Source organism: Bombus terrestris, chromosome 11, assembly GCF_910591885.1.
Source record: "Bombus terrestris chromosome 11, iyBomTerr1.2, whole genome shotgun sequence".
Classification (NCBI taxonomy): Eukaryota; Metazoa; Arthropoda; class Insecta; order Hymenoptera; family Apidae; genus Bombus; species Bombus terrestris.
Window position 1 is genome coordinate 13676480 of NC_063279.1, and position 10994 is coordinate 13687473.

The window sequence follows — 10994 nt, forward strand, 5'->3', positions numbered from 1 at the left end:
ATAAATACTTTTAGTACAAATTATGTTTATTAATTTTCTAACTAGGATAATCAATACTAAGAAAATAACGAATATGCAATTATAATTCGACATATATACATATACATATATTTACAAAAGCTATGACATTATGTTTTAGAATCATTGAAACATTTAAAACATCGATAATTATTTTCAATTGTCTTTGTTTTTCTAATAAACTGCACTGTTTTTATGAAATAGATAGTAACTTTTTTCCTAAACATGTTTCATTCCTTAAACATTTCATTCCTAACTTTAATTATCAAATGATAAAATGTAAACAAAAAAAATGTTAAATTATGTTCTTTACAGTATTCTGTAATAGTGTGAATATGAGATATATATTCCTGATATGGGATTTATCTATCAAGTAATACACTTAATATTTTATGAATACGATTAGTACATTCTATTACTACGTTAAATATTTGTGACTTATAAAACTATCATTAGTTTTGAGCTTTGGACTCTAATAATATACGTATATAATTTACAACGGCAATTATTTTTGTTGTAGTATTTTTATATAATTACAGTTAAGATTAATCGTAAATAAGAATTTTTAGTCCTACAGAACATAAAGGAAGATAAAATAACAAAGGGATTATTTTGTATAAAGTAAATATTTTAATAAAATTAATATGAATCAAAAAAGAACATCAATAGAAGTGAAATTCCCAGTACCGTGGGGTCATATTGCAGGCAAGATCTATGGATCTCTGAAAGAAAAAAGAGTTCTAATGGTGCATGGTATTTTAGACAATGCTGGTACATTTGACAGGTTAATTGAACACCTTCCACAGAAATACCAATATGTGAATATAGATTTGCCAGGACACGGACTCTCATCTCCAATGCCACCTGGAATGCCATTGCATTATTTTGATTATGTCCATTCGATATTGTTTGTTTTGGATGCACTAAAATGGCAAACCTGTATATATATTGGACACAGTTTTGGAGCTCATATTGCATCATATTTCAGTATTTTGTACCCTGGAAGACTTGAAAAAATTGTAGCACTCGATGGATTTCTACCTTTTGTGGTTAAGGATATTGTTCCTTATATTCAAGATGTATATAATTTAAACGCTTATACTAAAGATTCTAATATACTTTATACTAAAGATGAAATTATGTATGCTTTGCAATTTAAAAGATTTGAGACATTAAGAATGGAGGCTGCAGAAGCTTTATTCAAACGTGCAGTCATTAAGGTTGGTGATTTGTACAAATTTAATCGTGATACAAGATTAAGACATGTTGTTAGACCATTTTTTACAATGGAGCAACACAAGGAAATTTTTAAAAAGTATACAACTAAAACATTAATAATTATAGCGGATAATTCCGCACGAGTAAATATTTTGTTGCAAATTGTAAAAACATTACCATCAATTACTAACAAAACTGATCTTTTTACTGTAATTCAAGTCAGAGGAAATCACGATGTACATAATAATTATCCCGAGTGGGTAGCACCACATATATGTAAATTTCTAGATGATAATTTACAAAGTAAATTGTAAATTATTTATTATTTCTATAAAATATATATATTTTTATAAAATAATTTTTATTATATAACACTACATAAAGGGGATATATGAGAATATAATTCATATTAAATTTATTTTTGTAGTACTTAATGTAAGACATTTTTTACAGTATTTATATGCACAAAGTTTATTATAAGTATGTACACTTTAATCTGTATTGTACTATATGTACTTAAATTATTGAAAAATGTGAAAAAAATGTATAAGTGTTAAAATTGGTAATAATTGTAAAAAATTGTGTTTTTAAAATCATTTTACTTTTACCCGAATTATACCTTCACCTTGCAGAACTTTTATACATACTTCATTACCTTGTAAAATGGAATTCTTTAATTCATCTTCTAGTAATATTGCCATATGATTCATAAACGATCCATTTCTTTTTGTATCATAATTATGATTTAACGTCAATCTGACTTTGTACCAACATACTAAAGCATTTGGAAATAATTTATTATTAGTTGCACTTATTTTTCCAAAATTTATCACACGTTCAGCAACTTCATTTTCTCTCATTTCTATCAATACATTTATATCGGATAAAGCTTCATACAAATACAAACTCGAATTCAAATCAAAAATTTGATTTATCTGTAATATTGTACATAATATCATAGGGAAAAATTTGTAATTATATTGTCTTATTATAACATTTTATATTTTACCTTAAATTCGTTAATGTATTGTGCAATACCATAAGAAGTTGTGTTATTAAAAGTATTATGTGTTTCCTGTAAAGGAGTATTATATGGTAATATGGTATTAATTTTTAAGTATGAATACACAAATTATCTTAACATATTGACAGCCAACATATTAAACAGATTTCTTAAATATACCTTTTCACAATTTGGTGTATTAAATGCAAACGTTGATATATCTTGTAAATTTTTATCTTCTACATAAGCCATATTTGGCAAGTCATCAGAAAATACAAGCTGACCTACAAAAAATATCTGTTCAGGCAACAAAATGCCATTTGGTTTAAGTAAACATCTGTAAAAGTATCAAAATTTTCATTCTGTTATAAACAAAATGTAATTACACAGCTTTTGAATATATTCTTACCGAAAAAATTCATAATTATATTCCTCACTATAATCTTTCAATTCTCCTTTAATGTCAAAATCATGAATAAATATAGTATCTAAGGAATCGGAAATATGATTATATTTTGATATGATACATAATTTATCCTTGAAACCATTTTGTTCTGCTATTTGTTTGATAAATTGTTGAAATGCTATGTTTTCATTTTTGTAGTATAAAATATTGCTATGCTTATTTTCTTTTAGTAATATTAATCCATAAATAGGAAATGGGGAAGTATCTAAAATACTGTGTATTTCTTTGTTAGTGAATGATTTGCTAACCTCGGTAAGTAATTTTATGTACTCTACATCATTTAAAAACATTATGACTTCTTTTGGTAAACGGTACAAAAATTTATGATCGTAGTTATCACATTGAGAATTGTTTGATGAATATGAGCATTTAAGTTTTCCTTTCAACATTTCTCCCTTAATAGCAACTGCATCACCTTTCTGTAATGATTTTGGTATTGTAGGAAAAATGGCAACTTGCCAACATGATTTTTTTTCTGAAGTGTCTATTGTTATTTCCTCATCAAGATGTAACTTAAACCATGTTATTAAACCATCTATAGTACCACTACGTTTACACGTTATATCTATAATATTTTTTATTCCATCTGTATTAAATTGTTGTAAGTCTGACAAGTCGTTGAAATTGATAGTGAAAAACGCTGTGGGTTCTACTATGTAATTAACTTCCACATTTTTTAAATTGTCTGTGTCGTAGTATTCCTCATCCAATAATACAGACACATTATCAAAATTTAGAGGACAAAAATGTTTTATTTTATCAAACATCACAGCTGATTTGTTTCTTATATATTCACATTCAACAGCAGCTATGTAAAGTGTAGCACCCATTGGTATTACTATGCCATTCTTATCCAAAACATTTGAATGTACGCTCATCATGGATGGTATCACATGTTCTCCAAATAAACCAGCATCAAAAGTTTCTGTAACTACTAATTTTACTCTAAAAGATTAGGAATGAAATTAAAGCTTTTTTGTTGGTTTAATTATATAATTATTATTATCGTAGAACTAACCTTTCTGCAATATCTGTAGGGATTACAAGGTCTGAAGAAAGTTTCGGTAATAATATTATGTCTCTGGCATTGTTGGTCTCAAATACTTTCTCTGCAATTTTTAACATTGTTGGTGAACATTCACAGGCATAAATTTTTTTAGCACCTGCATTCTGTGCATATAAACTTAATAACCCTGTACCAGTTCCTACATCTAATACAGTATCATATCCTTGAGAAATTCTCTTGCGAATTACACACTCAAATGCCATATTTCTCTGCTTGTCATTTAACATTGGAAAATGCCATCTATCTACAGCCATGCTATATGCATTTTCCAAATTCCTTTCTGCTGGTAAAAAACTAGGATTCGCTTGCAGGGCTCTCTTTAAGTATTTTATTGCCTCTATTGGATCATTATTCCTTTAACAATATAGTTTTTTTCCTCATTATAAGGAATTTTAGCGGTCATGATATCTGTCACGTCAAAAAATTAATTTTAAATTGACTGATAATATATTAATTCAAGCAATGAGTTAAATTACCTTAAGAGATGCGCTGCAAAATTATTTAACATACGAGGATTGTTTGGATAAATATCTAATGAACGTTTGTAACATAAAACAACATCTGCAAATCTATTCTCACCTGCTAACTGTATTCCCCATTGACCTTAAATAAAAACATTTTTAAGTTTTTAGGCTTTAAAAAGTACTGTTGATAAAATAACAACATACAGAGAACATTAACAAATGCTTCTTCAATTTCTAATCTTTTTGGAGGACATAGCTCTGCAACAACCGTATAATATGCATATGCTTTTCCTACATTCCCAGTTCTATTATGATCGTAAGCTTTTTGTAATGACTTCTCAACTATTTCGTTTAATTCTCTCTGCATTTTTAATAGTATATGATATCTTCCTTATATTTATCATGAGGAAGCATACCCTTGTTTATCGTTTAAAATTAAGCAAAAGTAGTTATTTATTGTTAGGAACATAACCACATATATACACCATAAAGAAATATAAAATTAATAAAGACTCTTTTTAACTGTAATATTTTCCTATTTATATGCCTATCATCGTATAAGAACAACTTAATACTATTTATCTCAGAACGCTATCTACTGCTATAATGTCATAGATAAAAAGAAACTTATATAGATGTTGATCTTTGAGATTTTAGGAATTATACCATAGATAAAGTATAGAATAGATCTACCACCTAATAAGTTTTTTGTACTGAATTATTATATTCATTGTTTATATCATTTTCTTTACTCATTAAATACGAAATACAAAAGAAGAAGGGTGTAATTAAAATTATATATGGATGGAAGTTATTTGTTTCAAAAATAAAACGGGAAGGTGATATAGTAGTCAGAAAACTGTATTAAAATACAAGATGTTTCAAAATAAAAGGAAAATTTAAATACTATCAATGTTTTTATGGGTATGTGAAATATTTAAAATACAGTTTGGATAGTTTCGAAAAAGAAATAATTACTTGAAAAGAAAATCTTCTCTACTTCTATTAGAGAATATCTTGATCAGTATTTTTAGGCAAAGAAGCATCTGTATTTTTCTATTGCATTTTGCGCGGATATTAAAATGAATATTAAAATAACAAATATTTAAATCCAGATTGTTAGTTAACCTCAAATCTAGAAAGATTTTCCTATAGAATTTCTATGTATGTATGTATATAGGATTTTTCTTGGAATCTATAAAAGTTTGTATTTTCAGTAGAACTTCTATAGAAAAACTTGATTAAATATTAACAATTAAATATTATTTCTATCCAGAATGCAACTAAATAAACGATTCTTTAATTATCTTGCATAATTTGTTTTTTAATGTGTTATACCGTATTTTATTCATTAATACAAACAATTTCTGTGAGAAATACAATGTAGAAAATGCATAGCAAGTACAAATTAATCAGATATTCATTCGTCGCTCTATCCATAGAGGATCCGAATGATTATTATGAAAGTAATAAAGCCGACGCGTTCGCGAGTAGAATAAGCCGAATTTCTGGATTTCATTTCATTTCGTCTCATCCACTGGCAAATAGAATGATTGGGCTTGCACGGCCAGCGAATACAAATCAGAATACGTTTCGATCATTTGCGAACTAGATGCACGTCTATCTGTTTACATGCATAATACGATACGGTTGCTTATAGAATACGAATATATTTTCACGGTATATGTATATCTATTTACTACATTTATTTGGAAATTCAGACTTCCTTGTTAGATATATAATAAGTTAAATATATACTTAACCTAATATACTTGTTATATTTATATTTTTATTAAATATAGATATTATGAACAGACATATATACCAATCAACATACTAATTTTCATCTGCTATTTATACCTATCAAACTCACAATTCCAATGTATGTTTGTAAATAGGTATGTACATAGTCTTTTAAATCACAATCGTCGCTTGCCTCTTACAATCTGGCTAAGCTCTCTTATCGATGCTCGTAAAGAACGGAAAATCAGCGATAAGGTACGCGATTTGGAGTGGATTCGGGTCGCGCGTGCGGCAACGCGCCCACGCGTGTTCCCTCTGAATTGGTCAGGCGCGAGGCTACGCGATGATCGCTGATTTATGCCGTATTGTGCTCTTAAACTCCTCAGTTATATATAAACGCGTTGCTTCTAACCGCGACAATGCACCGGGCCCGGACTGGTCCTGATTTCTTTTCACTTGGACCGGCCACTCGCGTATTTTGTTGGCGCAACAATCGTCTTTGCTCGGCCCGTCCGCGCCGCGCGCAGAAATCCTGCCACACCGTGGAGAATCGCAATCGCGACGCCAGATTTCGAGGGTTGCTGCCATAACCTGAAAAGATATCTATGTATCTACTTATATGTATACAGGGTGTTAATTTTAAATCGGACATCTAAATTGCTTCCGTCATTAAAGGTAAGAGGAAATGACCAACGAGTATTTGGTAAATGATTTCAAGGAATGCATTTGATAATTTATCGTACGAAAGACAAGAAAAGAGGCAAAATATTATCTCCATGTCCATGTTTTTCTTGTCTTTCATATAGAAGTTTAATAAAATTAAATATCTTTCAAACTAATCATATCTAGATACAAATACCTAAATACGTTTCGACACATTTTTCTGGAGAATAGATATAAATTATAAATTAGATTTATTGTATCAATTATTACAATTATTACAATAATTATTTATTTCAATATTAATTACATTTATGTATATATATCTATAATTTATAAAATATTCTATAGAATGTAAGGAAAGAATTCATCTCGTAACAATAGTCCCAATTATAAATTTTACAAATTTACAAAATTTCAAAAAATTCTTCCTCCAATTCGTCCCGTAGCTCCAAGCTTTAATATCCTCTTGAGAAAAAGAAACACCAACAAAATTTCGTCGTTTGATCGCGGAAAAAAGTGAGGTTCGCGATCGCGCGTGGGCGGACTTTTATAGCGGTTGATTGCTTGATTTATAATCTCAGGCCGGCTCTTCGGAGGTAGACCGTAATCATAAAGGGATTGCAAGACGTTTGTGCTAATATCCGTGGATTTTTGCGTAGTTTGGGCGTAGAGGGATGGGAGGGATGCTCGCGGCGATCAAATTTTGATTAAGAGCGCCGCCATATCAGATGCCTAATTACGGACAAAAACTAGGGGACATTGCCTACCGTAAACACGCCCCCGTCGTTAAGGCAGAGCCTTGAAATTTACTTCACCATTCTCAGACCATCTTCCTACCCTTATAACCTGGACTTTCGGCTAATCAGAGATCGCGAATTTTACGGTCGATGATGGGATCGTTAAAAGAGCGCTGGAATGGCCGCTTTTATAACACGTGCTTCGTTCTCATCAACTACGTCACGGAAGCTGCCATTTGTAATGTCAAAACTTTGAAAAAGAAACGAGAAAGAGAAATACTTGTTACGATACTTGCTGGATTCGTCTCGATATCCGCTAAAAGGTAGCTGTAAAAATGTTACAGGTTTATCTATAAAAAACTAAAGGAGACTGAAGACTCCGAGAAAAAGAGAATCAACAAAAAATTTATTTTAACTATCTGAAAGCTCCTTTCGAACCATGTTATACCAAATTGCAAAATTTTCTATCGGCTCGCTAACAAGAGAATAATGTAAGCTGATCAATGTGATAATGATGCAAACCTCCGTTTGCGAAGATGAAGATTTTGGTTTTAAATTTTGGTTTCTGATCATATATTTAAATTAATTTGATCTGAGGAATGACGGATGTATTTCGATCTGATCGACAGGATTTGCGAACTACGTACACCCTGTTTAAGATAAGCAAATGTCCAGATACTTTTGAACAGTAGTACCTATACATAATACTGTAACGTCAAACAACTTTATAATCGCGCAGTAATCTCATCTAAACGTTCGAATACTTTCCATCTGGTTGCGTTAGCACCGTGTTCGTGCCCGTTTGACACGCCACACACGTTGACCCGCTAAGCAGGGACGCGCGAGCCGCAATAAATCGCTTAATCGCAAAGCGGCCTGTGTCGAAGTCTGAATCGGGTTAGCTAGAAATCTATCATTTTTCGAGAGGCGTGGCGAAGCGTTCGTTTAAGGTCAGAATCTATCGATCGGAGCTGTGGCGAGCATGGACCACCGCTGAGAACGCTGGCGAACAATCTGCCAGTCACCTTTGGGTGATCTTAGCACATTCGTCAACTTCATAACCCTGTTGCTGGTCGAGAGACCAGGCTCGATCTGGGATGAGGGTATCGCACACGTTCACACGCGCCGTCAGTTTTAACCCCTTTGACTTTGACTTTATCATTTCTTTAAGTATCATTACGATAAACGTTAAAAATTTGATTCACCTTAATCTCAATCTTCAATTTAAGTTTAAATACGGTAGGATCATTTGAGTTGGAATTATATATGAGTCAACCATAAGTACATTATTTGCTTCGTAATTCGACAAAGTACGTATAATAAAATAATAAAATGAAAGGAAATTTTGACTTAGTTTCTTTCATTTGTTGTACTTTACGTAAAATACGTAGCTAGTTGCATATAATATCCTTACTCGGTCGAATATCATTTTCGCCTATGTGCAGATCAAATTGTAAGAATTCAAGCTATGCTCGGAAGAAGGAATTGGAAGGTGGCTGATACAAGTGCTGTCATCGAAAGATTCGACCGGAAGGAATACATCGTCGATCGACGATCGGCTCATTGGTGGTCCAATATTGTCGGTCGTTCGATATCGTTGCATCGAAGATCTTAATCGTTTATTTACGTCGGTGAATGTACTCGCTCGTATCTACCTGTCGTTTCATGCATTGTGCGTGACTTTGGCTTTGCCGCGAGATGCGTCACGATGTTACAAGTCGATTTTATTTCCTGCTTGTCGTCCCATTACATAATAACTCGATGCCATCGGACGTCTCGATCATAGATTATCAGCAATCGATAGACATCTACACCGACAACCGTTCTCTCTTCTTCTTCTCCTCTCCCTCTTCTTCTTTTTCTTCTTCTTCTAGGAGTGATCGAATCGCGAAAAGTATCGTTTGGCTTCACCGCCATTGATCCTTTCTGCGGAATGTAACGTTCATTTCCGTTCGCTGGTGCTTGCCTTGCGATAGCGAGTTCAGGTTAGGCGTCAATAGAAATATCGCGTCATGTTATATACAATTCATACAATATACAGGAAACTTTTGTACGTTATATTATACATGTTATATAAAACATTTTGAAATTTCATTAGCATTGTAACAAGAAGACCACGGAATATTTATACATTCATGGGAAATTTAAAGATACAAAAACTGCATAACATGCAAAAATATATAAAATATTAGAAGTGTAGCAGTGGTTGTTAACATTAGGTTGTCCCCAAAAATCTTTCGTTTTATAAGGAAATAATAATAGGTGGATCATACATAATTCAATAAAATAATATAAAACAAAAAATGTTGTGCATCTATTATTTCCTTATAAAACGAAAGAAATTTTTGGGACAACCTAATATTTCGACAAAACGATTCTTTATCTAGATTCGATGTTTTTAATTAGAATGTATATTGAGAAAAATATAAATGTATGTCAATATCTGTAGCTTAGTAACGTACTACGACCGTCATTATCATGTTACCGAGATTTGAAACCGATCTGAAAACTTGGAACTTTACCTTCGTTTCTGTAGTTTGCATTAACATATTACGATAAACACGGTGCGCAAAGAACGAGCGTGCTGGTTCCATTCTTTCGTTTCCTCCACCTCTGTTGTGGTAGCATTAATCTTAAACCCATGTCAGTAATAATCACGCGTCTTATATCCTCCGCGTGAAACGAACCGACCGACGCGACGTAACGATTGCCTGCCTTCCCAGAAACGAAAACTTCCTTTGAGTGATGAACGTGTCAAGTAGGTATATCCATACGTGCATTGATTTGAACGCAAAGGATGTACATGTGTGAGGTAGAGGGAAGCGATTAATAATTTTGGTCTTAGGAAAACTGTAATTGGAAAGCCGCTAAAAATTCTGCTTACAAGCTCTTCAGCTTTCAATCGGATAGCGGAATCGAAACTTTTCTAAATTTATCTAGAAAATTTATTAGCGTTTGGATTATGTAAATCATAGTTACCGAACATTTATATAGTAGTAGCTTTTTTATTATCAGAAAATTTGTTAGTGAAACGATTGATCCTCGAAGCGTCGACTAATAGAAAATTTGGAGCTGATTTTTTGGTATTTTTGCGTGCATCTACAGATTTGTAGAGGTTTCCACATGGTGGGACGGAAGGGAATGAACAAAACTCTAGTCTTATAGACGTCCGATTGTATTACAGCTGTAACTATATCGCTTAATCCTCCCATGGGAGTGGTCATGCGATCGGCACAACGGTACCAATGTAATCCCGTAAAAATGTAAATTTAACGCTGCTCCGAAGCACGCATCGCGCCGCTGTTTGCAGCGTTTGATCGTGTGCGTGGCGTCCGATGCGTCGAATCGTAGACACAGAGCGTAGTTAGAGCGCATTACAACGCGCATGTAATGCGCTACCCACGGGCAAATATTCACAGATGCGAGCCGGGAAAATTCGGCTTTGCTCTCGCGCCGGCTACGGCTAACAGGATTTATCTGTATTCGCGTGTGCGTAGCGTCCCAACGTCCCTTTCTCTCTGTTCCGACTCTTCTTCACTTCGTGTGTGCCAATGGAGCAAAGTACATATGTATGCATGCGCGTATGTAAGCACAGCGGGTATATAGGCGAGAGAAA

General features: G+C 32.7%; 2 protein-coding genes across 5 annotated transcripts; one reads left to right on the forward strand and one right to left on the reverse strand.

The window, feature by feature from the left end:
- The first annotated feature begins 258 nt into the window (after window positions 1–258).
- LOC105666233 (serine hydrolase-like protein) lies at window positions 259–1651 on the forward strand. The gene has a single exon (XM_012313544.3). It carries the CDS (start codon window positions 663–665, stop codon window positions 1548–1550), a length of 888 nt encoding a protein of 295 aa, XP_012168934.1. The 5' UTR covers window positions 259–662; the 3' UTR covers window positions 1551–1651.
- Window positions 1652–1691: 40 nt separating this feature from the next.
- On the reverse strand, window positions 1692–4856 carry LOC100651844 (protein arginine N-methyltransferase 9). 4 transcript variants are annotated; one of them, XM_020865401.2, is made up of 8 exons: window positions 4440–4856; window positions 4248–4374; window positions 3905–4125; window positions 3724–3814; window positions 2649–3650; window positions 2420–2576; window positions 2246–2311; window positions 1692–2171 (listed from the first exon to the last, which is right to left on the reverse strand). In XM_020865401.2, exons 1-8 carry the CDS (start codon window positions 4600–4602, stop codon window positions 1830–1832), a joined length of 2169 nt encoding a protein of 722 aa, XP_020721060.1. In that variant the 5' UTR covers window positions 4603–4856; the 3' UTR covers window positions 1692–1829. The 4 variants fall into 4 exon arrangements, with proteins under 4 accessions (XP_020721060.1, XP_003398969.1, XP_012168937.1 ...); XM_003398921.4 differs by having other exon boundaries at window positions 3724–4125; window positions 4440–4855; XM_012313547.3 differs by having other exon boundaries at window positions 3724–4125; window positions 4351–4374; window positions 4440–4580.
- Window positions 4857–10994: the final 6138 nt, after the last annotated feature.